This window comes from Ursus maritimus, unplaced genomic scaffold, assembly GCF_017311325.1.
Source record: "Ursus maritimus isolate PB19 unplaced genomic scaffold, ASM1731132v1 scaffold_12, whole genome shotgun sequence".
Taxonomy (NCBI): Eukaryota; Metazoa; Chordata; class Mammalia; order Carnivora; family Ursidae; genus Ursus; species Ursus maritimus.
This window is the reverse complement of record NW_024423564.1, coordinates 42,375,833-42,393,964: the sequence shown is the minus strand read 5'-3', so window position 1 is coordinate 42,393,964 and position 18,132 is coordinate 42,375,833. Positions and strand designations below refer to the sequence as shown.

At 36.7% G+C, this 18,132-nt stretch overlaps 1 protein-coding gene across 1 annotated transcript in view; it reads right to left on the bottom strand.

The window, feature by feature from the left end:
* Positions 1-18,132, bottom strand: part of SLC44A5 (solute carrier family 44 member 5) — a 200,424-nt gene that overhangs the window by 95,203 nt on the left and 87,089 nt on the right. The window contains exon 3 of the mRNA XM_008690825.1: positions 8,488-8,561. Coding sequence (XP_008689047.1) covers positions 8,488-8,561 — 74 coding nt within the window. The remainder of the gene's footprint in view (positions 1-8,487; positions 8,562-18,132) is intronic.

Below are 18,132 nucleotides of genomic sequence, written 5' to 3'. Positions count from 1 at the left end.
AAGATGTGACATATACAACACCCATTCATGTAAAAATCTTCAAAGAAGTAGGTTTAGGGGGGGAACATACCTTAACATAATAAAGGCCATAAATGAAAAACCCACAGCTAACATCATACTCAATGCTGAAAAACAGAAAGCTTTTCCCCTAAGATCAGGAACAAGACAAGGATGTCCACTCACCACTTTTATTCAACACAGTACTAGAAATCCTAGCACAGAAATCAGACAAGAAATAAAAGGCATCCAAAATGGTAAGGAAGAAGTAAAACTTTCACTATTTGCAGATAATAGGATACTTTAAATAGAGCAAACCATGAAGACTCCACCAAAAACTACTAGAACTGATTAATGAATTTAGTAAGGTCAGAGGTTACAAAATCAATATAGAAATATGTTGCATTTCTATACACAAATAATGAAGTAAAGAGAAATTAAAAGAACAATCCCATTTACAATTTCACCAACAATAAAATACCTAGGAATAAGCTTAACCAAGCAGGTGAAAGACCTATACTCTGAAAACTATAAAATACTGAGGAAAGAAATTGAAGACAGTACAAACAAATGGAAATCTATTTCATGTTCATGGACTGGAACAATAAATATTGCTAAAAAGTCTATACTACCCTAAACAATCTACAGATTTAATGCAATCCCTACAAAACTACCAAGAGCATTTTTTATAGAACTAGAACAAACAATCCTAAGATTTGTATGGAACCACAAAAGACCCCCAATAGCCAAAGCAATCTTGAAAAAGAACAAAAAAGCTGGAGGTAACACAACCCCAGATTTCAAGATACACTACAAAGCTGTAGCATCAAAACAGTATGAGACTAGCATGAAAATAAGCACATAGATCAATGAAACAGAATAGAGCACCAGAAATAAACCCATGATTACATGGTCAAATCTTTGATAAAGGAGGCAAGAATATGCAATGAGAAGAGTCTCTTCAACAAGTAGCTTGGAAAGACTGGTCAGTCATATGCAAAAGAATGAAACTGGACCACTTTCTTACACCACACACAAAACTAAACTCAAAATGGATTAAGGACCTAAATGTGAAATCTGAAACTGTAAAAATCCTGGAAGAGAGAACAAGCAGTAGTTTCCTTGACATTGGCCATAGCAACATTGTCCTAGATAAGGGGAAAAAAAAGCAAAAAACAAATAAAAAACCAAAAAAAAAAAAAAAAACAACTATTGGGACTTTGTCAAAATAAAAAGCTTCTGCACAGCAAAGGGAACAATCAACAAAACTAAAAGGCAATCTACTGAATGGGAGAAGATATTTGCAAATGACATATCCAATAAAGGGTTAGTATCCAAAGTACATGAAGATCTCGTACAACTCATCACCCCCAAAAAACAATCCAATTAAAAAAATGAGAAGACATGAACAGACTTTTCCCCAAGGAAGATGTACAGATGCCTACAGACACATGAAAGGATGCTGAACATAGCTAATCATCAGGAAAAATGCAAATCAAACCCACAATGAGACATCGCCTCACACCTGTCAGAATGGCTAAAATCAAAAACATAAGAAACAACAAGTTTCTTGGCCAGGATGTGGAGAAACAAGAACCCTCATGCACCGTTGGTGGGAATGCAAACTGGTGCAGTCACTGTGGAAAACAGTATGGAGGTTCCTCAAAAAATTAAAAATAGAACTACCCCATGATCCAGCAATTCCACTACTGGGTATTTACCCAAAGAATATGAAAACACTAGTTTGAAAAGATAATATGTATCCCTATGTTTACTGCAGCATTATTTCCAATAGCCAAATCATGGAAGCAGCCTAATTATCCATGAATGAATGGATAAGGTGGGGTGTGTGCGTGTGTGTGCACGCACGCACCCGCACGTGCACACACAAAATGGAATACTACTCAGCAATAATAAATAATGAAATGTTGCCATTTGTAACAATATGAGTGTAGAAAGGAGACTGCTAAGTGAAATAAGTCAGTCAGAGAAAGACAAATATGATTTCCCTCACATGTGGAATTTAAGAAAACATAAAAAAATAAAAAATAGACAAACCAAGAAATAGACAACTATAGAGAACAAACATGGTTACCAAGGGGGAGGTGGGAGGGAGGATGGGTGAAATAAGTGAGGGGGATTAAGGGGACACTTACAATGAGCACTGAGTCATGCATAGAACTGTTGAACCACTATATTGTACACCCAAAACTAATATAACACTGTATGTTAACTATACTGGAATTAAAATTTGAAAAAGAAAAACTTTTTTTAAATTATTATGGTCAGTTAGCCACTGTATAGTACATCATTAGTTTTTGATGTCGTGTTCAATGATTCATTAGTTATGAATAACACCCAGTGCACATCACAACACGAAAAACTTTAAAAAAAAAAAAAAGAAAAATCTTACTAGAACAATTTTAAAAATAAAGGAACAAGAACTCTTTAAATTTCTTACTTTTTTATTGGAAGAAATAGTTTTTCTTTGCTAAAACGAGGTTTCCAAGCTGTGCTCTGATAGGAAGGCACGTTTTAGTTTCAAACTAAAAGCATAGTAGGATGTCCCATCAGAGCCACTGTCCATCACCAGTTTTCCCCTACCGTGAACAATAAGATCATACCATCAAGATCACAAAGTATAACAAGATGCTTGGTGAGGCATAACTTATCTTTTATATTATATTTATTAGTAAGATAAACTGTTCACTATTTCTGTGTATAGACAGAATCAAAGTCACCTTGGAATTATCTTTGCTCTTCAGATGGTCACCTGAGTGATCTCTCTGTTATAAAAACATGGTTTCTCCTTTTTTTGTACTCCTTGGGATGGGGAAGATCAATTTTCTTTATGAGAAACGGACAAGAACTCAAACTTTGCTGAGATTTCAATTTAGTACAGGTAAGAATGACCCTGAATTAGGTCTTAAGGCCAAAAGGAATACAGATACTCCAAAAGGGAACTTGCCATGAAGGCAGTGACTGAGCTGGTCCCCTAGGCTGAATACCAGGGCCTAAGAGTAGGGGCTGCAATCAGACCCTAGTAGTGCTTTGGGGAGAAATGGCTGAGCACTGCATAAAGACTTAAAAGCTATGTTTTGGATCCTAGTGTAGGAAACCACTGCAGTAGTGGAAGGATCCAGATGAGCAATTAACTAAAGGATATCAAATGACAGCAGCCGAATGTTAGACTATAAGGTCTCTCTTTCCACCTAGACACCAGAAGTAAGACTTCACTCTCCTTGGCATTTGGGGGCAGCTCAAGTCAGGGAAGAAAACAATATGCTGGATTTCCTGAAGCAATGAATAGAAAAGTACACATATGACCATATTATTATCCCACACCAGAAATGATGGAGTCAAGTTTGACTACATTTAATTATTAATTTAGCTCCTTTGTTTATTCTCTACCTCATTCTATGAGGGATTTAAGACAGCATTATGCAAAGCCTCCTCCTTTCTGTACTTGGTACTTTCAGTCTACTGAAAAGTGCAGTGGCTCCATGATGGCCTTCCATTAATCCTCTGCCACTGATCTGTAAATCACTTGCACATCAAGGCCCTTAACTAGTCTTATTTGGCTTAGTTCATTTCTCTACTGAAGAAGCTTCACCAGCTTGGGATTCCATACCCCTCAGCAGAAAGAAGGGCAAAGAGTCACAGCCATGTGTTAAAACAACCTTAGTCCAGCCTCTGGCCACACATTTTTACATTTCTGCCACAATCAAATGTTTATACCCTCCCAAGATCCACAGAAGCCTCATCCAATTAAAGCATCAGGCTCAGGTTCAAAGTCTGGATCTCATCACCGAAGTCAGGGCCAGGTGTGGATGAGGCTTTTCAGGGTTGGTTCCTCTCCTAAGCATGATCTTTAGCTAGATCGCTGAATTCATCACGCACATTTCCTACTTCCCACATTACCATCTGCAGCAGTGTTGCCGAACTGTCACCGCTATGTAGCAAAGTGACCCTCTCTTCTGTTTCTAATTGCATTTTTCTCACTTTCTTTCAAACTCTAACAGTTTCCTCCAAACCCATTGGGCTTCTGAACATGCTCTGGTTTAAAAACCAATGGCTGTGGGGCGCCTGGGTGGCACAGCGGTTAAGCGTCTGCCTTCGGCTCAGGGCGTGACCCTGGCGTTATGGGATCGAGCCCCACATCAGGCTCCTCTGCTGTGAGCCTGCTTCTTCCTCTCCCACTCCCCCTGCTTGTGTTCCCTCTCTCGCTGGCTGTCTCTATCTCTGTCAAATAAATAAATGAAATCTTAAAAAAAAACCAAAAAACCAATGGCTGCGTTTCAGGTTTTGTTAAGCAGCATCCTGCTTCCAGGTACAAAATTTGTTCTCCTTATCTATTTTTACACCTCCAAACCCACTGGCTTAATACAACCATTTTATTTTGCTAGTAATTTTGGCAGTCAGAAATCTGGGGAAGGCTCAGCTGGGGCCCATGCAGTCCCGTGTTGACAAAGGCTTCAATCATCTGAAAACCCTATGAAGCGGATAGTAAATACTATTCCTAGGAGCTCAGCTGAGCCTGAGGATCAGGACCCCTACACACGGCTTCTCCACACGGTCTGGGCCCCTCACAGCACGGTGAGAGTTCTCAGGGTTTATTGCATCATTTTACTTTTGTATGAATGTCCTATCATCTCAACTAATAGGAATAATTATTCCTAAGACTGAAAAGCAAAACCAAAAACAAACTTTGGACCCTAATTCCAAGTGCTTCATATGTAAATATAACTATGAACTGACACGCTCAACTGGAAATACATTTGAAAAGAAAAATATGGCAAATGCCATATGATTTCATTCATATGTAGAATTTAAGAAGCAAAACAAACAGGAAATATGAAGAGACAAATCAAAATACAGACACCTATTGAGAAATTGAGGGTGGGGGGATGGGTGAAATAGGTGAAAGGGATTAAGAAGAGTACACTTATGAGCACTGAGTAATGTACAGAATTGTTGAATCATATTGTATACCTGAAATTCATTCAACACTGTATTTAACTATACTGGAATTAAAATTCTTTTAAAAAGAAGAAATAAAGAAATATAAAAATTTATTAAATGCTAAAATTGTGCTATTGTATAATGTTAGCACAAGGATAACAAAGGACGATTTGCATAATAAATATTCCTATTCATTTTTCTAGTTAGTACAATAATTGGATAGCAACCATCAGTGAAGTGGACAAAAGAGAGCTATTATCATAAACGTTAGTTTGATCTTTCAAGGAGATGTGATTACCTTCCACCCAGACTCCACTTTACTCACTTGAACAGAGGTTCTGCTTTTCATTAGCCGAATGTCAAGTGCCTTTGTTGCATCCCAGTGATACCCTAGCTGGCCACATTCCACATAAACGGCATAGAACAGGTTTTTTTCCTCAGCAGAATTTGCAAGAAACATGGCTCTTTCATGGTAAAACTTCTTACGAAAAGAAATGGACAAAAGATACACCTTAGAAGGTCCTGATCTGACAAAATGGCAAAAAATGCCAAACTACGATGAACCTTAAAAATAAAACTGCCAGTTGTTTCACCAGCAAAAATGGGTTTAACTCGGAATAACAGAGCAAGCTACAACAAAACTGCGCAAAGGAGATGAGCACGGGTTTATAAGGCGGGAGAAAGGAAGCTGAGAGGGCTATTATAAACAAAAAGTCAATTGGAGTAACCTGGAATTTGAAGTATAGTGGTTTCTCATTGGCTGAGTTAATGATTGTCTCTCATTGGTCATTGGCTGGGCTGTTGCTGGGGAAGAGAACTTTTCTTCCTCCTTCTGGGATAGTAAAGTAGCCGCAAAAGTAGTATTGACCTTGTTGAGTCACTATATTGTACATCTGAAACTAAAATAACACTGTATGTTAACTATACTGGAATTAAAATTTGAAAATAAAAACAATTATACTTTGTTTGATAAGTAAATAAATAAATATGTAAATAAATAAATAAAGTAGTATTGACTTGGGGGTACGTCTCTTCCTGTTAGATTTGCAATCAATGAGGAGTGGCAGGTGGGAGAGCCACTTTAAACAAGGTTTCCTTTTACTGATTTTCACACTCACTACTTATAACACATCAGTGAAACTGAGTTAGCCTCATCTTTCATCAGGTGAAGGTATCTATTCTTTCATGTCAAAAAATTTTTCACACTCCTAGTAACCTCGGCTAATCGTTTCTCTTCATTCTTTTTTTAATCCAACATAGGACATAACTGAAGAGTTAAGTTTATCTTAGACTAGACTATTTGTAGTTCAGGAATGAGAGGTGTGTGTGTGTGTGTGTGTGTGTGTGTGTGTGTGTGTGTGTGTGTATAAAGTAAATTTTATGAGTCATTCATTTTAATCAGTGGCATCAGGATTAATTTGGAAGAATCACTAAATCCAATATTGAACACAGTTTTTCGGTGAGGAACACTTATCCTTCAATTTCTTTATGTGAATTAAGGTATCTATAAACCGAATCTGGAGATCTTAAACAAAGAGGCAAAGTTCTTATCTTGCTCCAGAGGCAATGATGGGGTGTACTCCCATTACTTTTCTCTACTGTGTCAACAGAAGACAGAGTGGGAGTGGCTTTCCCAGCTCTGTGTAAGGACAGGACACATTTCTCTGTGGATTACAAGACACTGACTCTGAGAAATGGAGAAGACTTATTTGTCATACATGCCATAAGATCTCCTGACAGAAAGATTCCAGGCACAGTATGAGATCCTCATGAAGTTCCTGTGTACATTCAAACTTTAATAACCAAAATTATGGGTTACCATAGAAACAATATAGTAAATTACATTTAAAAGCAATTAAAATTCAGAACAACTAGATTACACAAGGACAGCAAATGAAATACTGCCTAGCAGTATTATGTACCATTACTGGTGTACCTGGATATCACTTCATTTACTCCTCATAGCAGCCCTGCACAGTGGTGTTTCTATACTTCACAGATGAGAAAACTGAGCTTAACAAACTAGCACTAATTATATTTAATTAATATAATAATATTAATTAAACTGAGCTTAACAAACTGAGGAAACCCTGGGTCAACTTGACTCCAAGTCTTCTTTGTCTTATGCAACCAATTATAATTCTCTGACAAAAAGTAAAAACAACTGAAAAAAAAAAATTAGAGACAAGAAAGATGTGTCCCAAAGTTAGAGAAGCTAAAATTCTTTTAATTGCGTAAGAAAATTAATGTTATTATAATATTCAACATATAGACTCTTATTGTGCTACAACTGCCTTAATGTTGAGAAGTTAAAATGCTTGGAGAAATACCAAGGGAATCTTTGGAAGGTCTTAGAGAACATTATTTAGTGTTGTGCTTTATTCTCCTTTATTCTTCCCTCCCTACTTTTCTTCCTGCCTTACTTTTTTTAATTCTCCAATTCTGTATAGTTTTTGCATGGTATTACTGAGATGATCTTTTGAAAATTACTTTCAGCTGCTATTCTCAAAGTATTTCTCTTATTGGGAGATAAAACTGAGGAACATTTTCCACTGTTCCTCTGGTAGGCACCGCCTTCTTTCTGCTTATGCATTCTGTCCACACTAACTCCAGCACATTCATTTCTGGTACTAGAATTACTCAAGTTTTCTAGCCCCTGCTCTCATAATAATATATTAAAGTTTCCTAAGTCAGTATCTCAGGGACAGGACTTCAGTCTCAGAGGGAAAAAGTGATACATTCACATGCAATTCTGAAAGCTTTTTACAGAAAATATTCACAATCCCTTGGTAGATTTTAAAACATGTAAATAATTTGTGTATTTTTCCTCTTTATTTTCATCTTTTTAGAAAAATCTTTAACCTAACAGTAAATAACAGAATAACTCTTCCTGGTTGATAAAGACAATAAGACTTCTTAAACATCAATGAATTAGATGGTGAAATTCTTAATAATTGTTCCTTCCTTTTAATTTGCTTATAAAAAGAAAACTTTATGTATTACCTCGACTAATCTGGACCATCGTGCATACTAGTAAATAGAAACGTGAACATAATTAGCTGCCTAACAGAATTTCACAAGTAAAAATGATTAAAAAGAAACCATGTTTTGGGGTGTTTTTAAAGATTTCATTTATCTATTTGAGAGAGCACAGGGAAAAGGAGAAGCAAGCTCCCTGCTGAGCGGGGACTTGATCGCAGAACCCTGGGATCATGATCCGGGCTGAAGGCAGCCGCTTAACCGACTGAGCCACCCAGGCGCCCCAAAACCATAAGCTTTTTTCTTCCTTCTTTATAATTGGATGTACGTAAGTAATTTGGGCTTGCCTTTGAATGAGCTACTTTGTGTTTATTATGCTTTAAGTCTGCTCCCAGTGAGTACCTGTGAGGCACATTCGCTCCAGAAAAGACAATAATCAATAATAACAAGGCTTTGGGAAGAAAATGATTAATATTAAAAATGTGGCATTGATTTAGGTATTATTCCAGTAGCAAATTTTACCTCTCTTCTATACCTGTATTTACTCACCCACAAGTCCTAAAAGAATGTAGGCAATGATGAACAGTATGAAGATGATGCAGCAGAGGACATCAGTACAACTCCTAGAGACAAGAGGAATACAGAATTAAAGGGGGTCCCAAACGCCATCTTACCTCGTAAACAAATACAGGAAAGGGGAAAAACGGTAACAGTCATATGCCACTTTATACCCAATAATTCCAAAAGATATATCAGATGTATTTCTGCAATCAAAGACTTTGGCAGCAATGGAATGGCCATAGTTCCAGGATTAAAGAAGCTCCCTCAGAATTCTTAGTATTTATTCTCTCTTGGTTCTTTATTTGTATGGTTTCTAGAGATGAGTCCAGCAACATCAAGCAAATATTTTTTTCTTTGAAATTGTAATTTAAGTTATTTGAAATTATGATTTTCCTCATTGTGCCTCCCCACTGCATGGTATAGTAAAAAAAAAAAAAGCCATTTTCCATTTCTCCCTCTCCACATTCTCTTTCTACAAGCACATTTAGAGGGTACTACTTAGTGGGGCAGCTGTATGATTTGGTCAGTTAAGCATCTGACTCTTGATTTCGGCTCAGGCCATGACTTCGGGATTGTGAGATCAAGCCCCAGGCTGGGCATGGAACCTGCTTAAGATTCTCTCTCTCCCACTCCCTCTGCCCCTCCCCTACCTCTCTCCTTCTCTTAAAAAAAAAAAAAATGGTACTATTTATTAAGTAAAGGATTGACTGCATAAACTTTCTATGGGGACTGGATTTGCAACTATACTCACAATAGTATAGTGCATTAAAAAATGAAATGACTCAAATTTAATTTTATCAGCCATTCCATAAACTAGATATTGTCAAACTAGGTTCAGAGAAAAACTGGCTTGATAGAGACTCAGTGATTTGCCAAGGATCACAAATCAAGCTGAGGTCCAGCAGCAATACTCAAGGCTTCCAACTAATGTATTTCCTAGTCCTAATATTATATCTCGTTCAGCTTGTAAGTGGTCTGGAAGGCCAAAACTATACCTCAAAAGTGAAAAACAATCCAACCATTCTCTATTTGAAACTTAATGAAATATTTATTAGTAAAGAAAAAAGATCAAACTATTTGAGAGGATTAAAATTTGCACATGAGAACTTTCATAGCAAAAACTTGCTCTTGAGAGCATAAGGATATATGCTCTGTTTTAGTGCAGCCTGGTTCAAGTTACACACTATTTTTTGTGATGGTGGAAGTAATAATAATGAATAATAGCTGTATAGTAAACGGACACGGTAATACTTTCCATTGATAAAGCCCAGCTATACCTTTACTTCTTTCACATGCCTGGTGAGTTTCTTTTTTTTTTTTTTAAGATTTCATTTATTTATTTGACAGAGAGAGAGACAGCTAGTGAGAGAGGGAACACAAGCAGGGGGAGTGGGAGAGGAAGAAGCAGGCTCCCAGCAGAGGAGCCCGATGTGGGGCTCGATCCCAGAACACCAGGATCACGCCCTGAGCTGAAGGCAGACGCTTAACGACTGAGCCACCCAGGCGCCCCAAGTTTCTTAAGAATACTTTTAGGTTTTTAGGGGTAGTAAGGTGAGTTGACTTATTTAAGGTCCATGAGACAGAGGTAGAGAGAGGGTAAAGTAGAACAAATAATTAGATCTCCAATGCCTAACCCTTTCATTTAGTAGTTATTCTAGTATTATTTGAATATTCTGTAATGCCTCAAATTGGCCATGTCTAAAATTTCACACACATACCTATTACTCTACCCGACAATCAGAAGTGAACCTTTCATAGAGAAAATTAATCATGCTCAACCCACAAACTATCATTTGCTTAAATCCAATTTCGATTCAGGAATTTTAAATTTCACTTGGATTTAAGAACTATGAGAATGATAATAAAAACAGAAGAAAACAGGTGCTTTAGATTTCTTTGGTTGACAGTCACTGAAAAGCAAAAACCTGCCAGGAGGTGAGGAGAGTATCTGGTTCACATGCATTCTGACACACCCTACTCAAGATCACGTTCTCATCCTATCAGAGAGGTTGTTAAATTGAGAGCAGTAGTTAAATAGGGTGAAATCTAATAAATGCCTGCAGGTAAGGAATTAAAGGAGAGAAAACTAGAACACTGGTGTGCCTTAATTAGAAATCCTGAAGTTGTTAAAGCCCTTGTGTTTAATCAAAACCATCAAGAAGAGGAAGATGAGGTGTGACCAGAAGCGCCAGTCAGATTGGCCAGCATCCTAGAATTACATACTTATGTTTATACCTATATATTTACATTATATATAATTATATACTATAATTCTTATTTATAATAATCTAATATCACATAGTGTTATAATGTTATGTATTTATAACTTTATATAGCAAGCACAGGGAGAGGTAAACAGGTACTAGCAATGATTGAAAGAAATTTACCAATCTCAAAGGACAGGACACAAGGAAAGTAGCAGAGCCCAGAAGGAAACTTTTTAAAAACTAAAACCCACACTCCACTTCTCGGCTACTGGCCCTGATGAATAAGCATCAGCTGGAGTTTTGGTTCCATATATGGGGTTTTACACTATGGTTTCTCTCTCTCTCTCTCTCTCTCTCTGGTGCCAAGGACCGGCTACAGCACCTGGCACTACTCCATGCCCACACAACCATCCCCCCAGCAGTCTCTCACCATAGTGGGATAGCGTTTCTCAATAATTCACACTTTGATGTGTGTGGGGATTCTATTCTGGGACCAGGCAGGATAATGTATTCAAGTCTGCTTTTCTGGCACACTGCTCTGGAGGAATAGTAGACCATACCCCCTGGCCAGACCAGTGAATTTTCTCCTGCCTAAAGCAAAGGGGTGGAAGATCAGTAAACTGGTTGTCATTTGATACAAGTAAGGAAGGTGACTTTATGTTATATCTTTTCTGGTCCATACAATTTTCTGGTCTGTGTGCAGTGCAAACCAGTGCTGTGGTCCCCACTGGGTAGTGGCCCAGATTCTCTTTATTCATCTTTATAGCCAGGCGGGAAGTGGCTTCACATGAGAGTTACGGAATAAAGTACGGTTACCATCTCCCCAGGGAAAGGGCCTGGCCTTGATGCAGAGATGGGGGTAGGGAACTTGGGTCTCTCATGCTCCCCATGGTGCAACCTCAGGAACATGTTCGGCATGCTCACTTGCACGCCGAGGAGCACGAGAAGTAGGTGAGGGCCTTCCACATGCGAGTTGAGCCCTCCTTCTCGCGGGTGCCACTTGACTGCCCCAGCTGTGCCCCCAGACCAACCTAGCAGCCCTGAAACCAGCAAGTCAGCTACCCCTTCTTTTTTCGACCTGGATCTCTTTGTTATTTCAGGAACTCCCTCTTAAAAACAGGGGGCGCAGTGGCTGGGTGGTACAATGGGTTCAGGGTGGGACTCTTGGTTTCGGCTAAGGTCATGAGATCTAGCCAGTAGGGGCTCTGTACTCTAGTGCAGAGATTTTTCTCTCCCTCTGCCCCTCCCCGTTCACACACCTGCACGCGCGCGCACTCTCTCTCTCTCTATATATATATAATAAATCTTAAAAAAAAAAAAAAAAAAGAAGTGATGCCTGAGTGGCTCAGTTGGCTGAGCATCTGACTCTTAGTTTCGGCTCAGGTCATGATCTCAGGGTTAAGAGATACAGCCCCACAGGCTCCACACTCAATAGGACTCTGCTTGAAATTCTTTCCCTCTTCCTCTGCGCCCACGTGCCCACCATTTATTTAAAAATAAATCTTTTTAAAAATGGGGGGCTGTGTGTGTGTGTGTGCTTTCAGGTAATTACAATTACCTGTTATTTTTTCCCCATTAATTCATCTGTTTGTCTTCCTTTCCTCAAACATATTCCCACCAGAAAGAAAAAATTACCATTAGGAAACCATTGGAAAATTGAATTTGGACAAAATATCGAATATAGATTGGGCACCATTTTGTGAGTCAGGAACAAAGCCGAAGCTTAATTCAAATTTTTACAACTTGTAGCATCTTATTTTTTCCTTCTTCTGGATTTCAAGGCATCTGTCACAATTCTAAGTATACTGTGGGAAATAAGTTATTTTTATTTTTCTTCAAGTTTTTATTTAAATTTCAGTTAGTTAATATATAGAGTTTCAGATGTAGAATTTTGTGGTTCATTACTTACATACAAAAACTCAGTGCTCATCACAAGTGCCCTCCTTAATACCCATAGCCCTTTTAACTCATTCCACCAGCCCCCTCCCCTCCAGTAACCCTGTTTGTTCTCTATAGTTAAGAGTCTGTTTTCTGATTTGCCTCTCTCTTTTCCCCTCTATGTTCATCTGTTTTGTTTTTTAAATTCCACATAAGGGTGAAATCTTATGGTATTTGTCTTTCTCTGACTGACTTATTTCACTTAGCATAATACCCTGTAGTTCCATCCACCTCATTGCAAATGGCAAGATTTCATTCTTTTTTATGGTCGAGTAAAAAAAAAATATATATATATATGTGTGTGTGTGTATATATGTATGTATATATGTATATATATATATACACACACGCACACATATATACCACTTCTTCTTTATCCATTCATCAGTTGAGGAGCATTTGGGCTCTTTCCATAATTTGGCTATTGTTGATAATGCTGCTATAAACATCGAGGTGCATGTATCCCTTAAAATATGTATTTTTGTATCCTTTCAGTAAATACATAGTAGTGTAATTGCTGGGACATAGACTAGTCCTATTTTTAATTTTTTGAGGAACCTCAAACTGTTTTGTTTTTAGAGAAAGAGAGAGAAAGAGCATGTGTGAGCAGGGATGGGGGCAGAGGGAGAGGGAGAGAGAGACTCTTAAGCAGGCTCCATGCCCAGCACAGAGTCCCATGTGGGGCTTGATCTGACAACCTTGAGATTATGTCCCAAGCTGAAATCAAGAGTCAGATGCTTAACCGACTGAACTACCCAGGTGTCCCTACATGTAAACTTTGTTTAAACTAAAATTCCATCCTTCAAATCAGTTCAAATATCACTTCCTTCATGAAGTTTTGAACTAGGAGAGATCCCTTTAATCTTTGTAGACTTATAGACATTTTGTTTGTACATCCTCAAGGCAACTATCTTCCATTTATTATAACTTAGACCAGGGGTTTAGACTAGCTCAAATCTGGCCTACTGCCTGTTTTATATAGCTTGTGAATTAAGAATGTTTTTTACAATTTTAATGGTTTAAAAAATCAAAAAATATTCTGTGCCATACAAATTATATGAAATTCAAATTTCAGTTTCCATAAATAAAGATTGTTGGAAAATAGCCATACTCATTCACATATATATTTTCTAAGGCTACTTTTGTGCTACAATGTCTGAGTTGAATAGTTGCAGTAGAAACCATCTGGCCCACACAACCTAAAATATTTACTACCCGGACCTTTATAGAAATTTTGACCTAGACCCTAAAGTCCTCTGTGGTAGCATTTGGTACAGAGCCTTGCATGCTACAGTCATACAATTCCATGAATGATCAGTAAGACACACGTCTTACTGCTGACAGACTAATGTATCATAAGCAGGCTCTTATGAAATTAAAAGTGCTGTGTTTCAAACTGCAGGGTTTTGTGGGAGGAGGAGCCCTATATAGAGAATATGTTGTCTAGGAATTCAACTTTGTGGTCAAGCTTAAGCTTATGACCTGAGCATTACTATCTCCACTAAAATAAATCAATCTCTCTCTCCTTCTCCCTTTCCGCCTCTCTCTCCCTCCCTCCTCTACCCCACACAACCCCATGAGATTAATTCAGGAGGTCATAAGAGAGTTTTGTTTGTTAAATGCATATTTCCGTTCCACACTAGTTCTTATTCTCCAACAACTGTCATTCTGCTTCCTTTTCAGGGACAGTTTCATACCTTCATTCAGAAACTGATTAATTTACTGGTTTTCTTTCTTTGTAGCAGATGAAATTCCAGTGATAGCAACATTTCTGAAAGGTCATTAATATCAAGCATTAGAGCGAGAATGAAAGTCCTAAAAGTCATTATTCTCTGACAGATCATCCATTTGTGTTTAATGAGTCAGTTTAGGGACTGTCTGCTGCTTGTAATTCCAGTCGGATGATCACCTCCCATGCTTAAGTTCTTAGTGTCACCTGGATACATCTGTCTACAACATGGCTGCATCTATAACTTACAGTTTAGAAGCATTGCTCCTCTGCGGTTCTGCTGGCACCTGCACGATGCCATTAAAGTCATCTGTTACCTCTCAGATTCTCCCTGCAGAAGTCTGTTCCAGGAAATAGAATGACTGCTTCACTTCCTAGAGGCTTCATTACAGGACAATGCACTTTGGGGCCACCCTCCAAGCTTCACTGAGATACACTTGGCGACTATGGAGTGTGGCTTGAATTGGACAGATCATCTGAATTAATGCTAATAAGTCAGCAAACTCAAAATTTGGGGCTATTTTAGGGTAAAGTTTTATGTAAGTTAAATATGTTTTAGCTTCATTCCTCCACTCTTCAGTATTAGTGGAAAATTTGGTAATTTTGTGAGAAACATTCTCTAAGAGCTTGTGTTTGAGGGGGTTAATTATATCATTTCCACTTGCACTTACCATTTCTACATGGATAATAAGAGGTTAAAAGAGTATCTTGAAGAATTCCACTTTTCTGGAATCAGAAACTTAACAGGAAGCTCCAAATGAGTTTTTAATTACATCAACTTGTTTTTTCAGGTGTTCAATCTTAGTGCAAGCTTTTCAAATCCAAAAAACTTTAAGTATGACTTGAAGTTAACATCTACCTTAAAATATAATTCCAGCATACAATCATTAAGGAGTGTTAGTTTCGTGAGATTATTTTCTAGCACATTTTAAACTTGCTAAAAAATAAAATATACCAAATTATTTGATATCCTAAGAAATTATAGGATGATGATAATGTCTTTCAAATTTGTTAGATCATATAAGATGATATTTGGATCTAAAAAGCTTCTCTATCCTCTATGGTTAATCTTTTCTTCTATCCCATTTGCATTTGGGTTTCCATTGCCTTTTTCTCAATTTCCATTGAGAGAGTTGCTTTAACTGGATGTGGTTTATATTTTCTACTTGTAAAGGGAAAATAAAACCTCATTTTCTTATACAGAGAAGTTAAGCAATGCCTATATAAATGTCTCTTTTGTTTAAAATTGGACAAGGTCAGACATAATTGGTCTATGTTATTCATCATCTTCGTAAAACTTGCATAATATTCAAGAATCTGTCAGTAGGTGGAAACCACTCAATAAATTGCTAGTAGGGTGAGAGCCAGATCATAGTCATTGCCTATATTCCATGTGGCATTATGGATACAACGTATGACATAGAAGAGGTGCTATGAGATCCAGCTTAGAACAAACAGTTTTGGAACATGAGTCCAAAGTTATCAACTAATTTTAGGGGGAATCCATATCAGTTTAGAATGCTCTTTAATCTTCTTGGAATAGGTTAGAGTCCCTTCTACATAGGAATACAGAGTAGGTGCTCAATGTATTTGCTGAAACAATGAACATTTTCATGACTGGGATGGCTACTGAAATTCAGCTATTAAAATTTATTTAAAGCTTCATACCTTCTAATAATTACATGATAAATAGCTAATGTTTTTAATAACTAAAGGCATGAACATTAAATAGAGAAGATTACTATCTGTCACCAAAACTTCTAATAATAAAAATCATTGCTTACTGATGATAGGAGACTTAGAAAATTGTATGCCCTTTGAGCTAATTTCTTTTTTAGTAATTTATACCATGAAACACATATAGGAGAAGTAAGGATTTGTAAGGATTTAAAACACTGCACTCCTTATAATAAAGAAAAGCGGGGAATAATTTTTAGAACAATAATTATATGAAAACACATTCATAATATAGTCAGTAAAAAGTAGATAATAGAACATGTTAGTATGGTTGTAAGTGTTTATAAAATGTATGTAAATGCTTAACAAGACAAAAATATGAAAAAAAATTAGTGGTCATTATCTCTGGGGGGTACAGTTTTGTGTGATTCTGTTTTTCCTCTTTTGCTTTATTTGTTTTTTTCAAAACTTCCACAATGGACACCAATTGCATTTGTAATAGAGACACAAACTACATTTGACAACTACAAATAGATTGTTGGCTTATCTCATTATACTAATTTCTTTCTGAGCCCCTCGAAATATGTTTAAAAATTGATCTTCTGCTTTCACTTTTTTCTTTATCATTATTGATTAAAATTCAAAACACGCACCTTTTTGTTGTAGTCTTTAAACAAAAATTGCTACTAAAAGTGTGTGAGGGGATGAGGGATTGTTTTCTGATTAATCTTTCTTAATGCTCAAACATTCATAAGTGGGAATGGAATTGAAAATATGCATCCATAAATGCCTCATTAAAACATCTTACAAATCACAACTTCGTCAACCAGTGAACATAATAATCTCATGAGCTTTCTAAGATACAGACCCCTAGTTTTTGTTTGAAGCATGGCATAAAATGAAAACAGAGTTGGCCTTTAAACTTTCATTAATCAAGTCTTTATGATTTGATGTTATGTCTATCTTTTGTCATTTCCCCTATGTATAGTTAGCAAAGCTGAATAATAAAAACACCTCTATTAATTATCTTAAGATGATATTTATTCAGTGGTGATCTTAGAACTTTGCCTCTGCTTAGAATGTTTATTACCTCCACACTAACCTTTAACAGAGTGTCCTATGATCATCCTAGTGCTTTCAGAACATGAAATAAAACCTCAGTTTAGAAATTAATTTAGCAAGTCAATCACCTCAGTCGTAAAACATTTTTATACTTATAATTGTTTCAGTGTCCATTAGGTAAAGGAGTAAAATTAAAATAATTTTAGTTAAGACTACACAAGGAACTGGGAATAGTAGATGCCTTAAGAAGGAGAACAGTGTCTGGGAAGAAACAAGGGAGACCTACTTTTCACATTTGTTCTTTTGTAACTTTTAAAGTGTATATCAAACACAAATCAAAAACCTAATTAAAATAATTAAATTTTAAAACAAAATCATTTGAGTATGAATTTGGTATTATTTTAGAATAGAAATAACCTGAGAAATAATGTCTACTATTAACCATTAAAATGAATGGGGGGAGAGAAATAAACTTAATAGAAATTAAACTAAAAACTGTATCACTATAAAGTCATTAGGAATATACTCCAGCTAAAATCCTTTATTGGGATTATAGATCTACCCACCATCTTGATTGAGAGATTAAATTTTGGCCATTAATGATTTAAATCACACACATAGAAAACAAGGTTTCTTCATTATAAAATTTTTTACTTGTTTGTTTTGGAAATTATTTCAGTTTTAAGAGGATAACAATAAATGTAACATGACAAATTTGGCTTGAGTAATTTTGGACATTATAGCTGCATGCCATTGGTAAATTTTAACTGTGAAGTGGGAGGTCTCTATCAGTTTTAGGAAAAAAAATTAACAGATTTGTGAGATGATAGAATAAGAAATACAGAGTTTTCATGACACAGCCATAGAAAAGAAACACAGGCATTCAACACATGTCTATTGAATGAATGAGTAAAGATCTACCTGAACATTAGACATTAATACATTGTAGGCATTTTCAAAAATGTATAAAAATGCTGTGTCCCCCTGTTCTCAGCTTGTTCAGCAAAATGGGCAATTCCA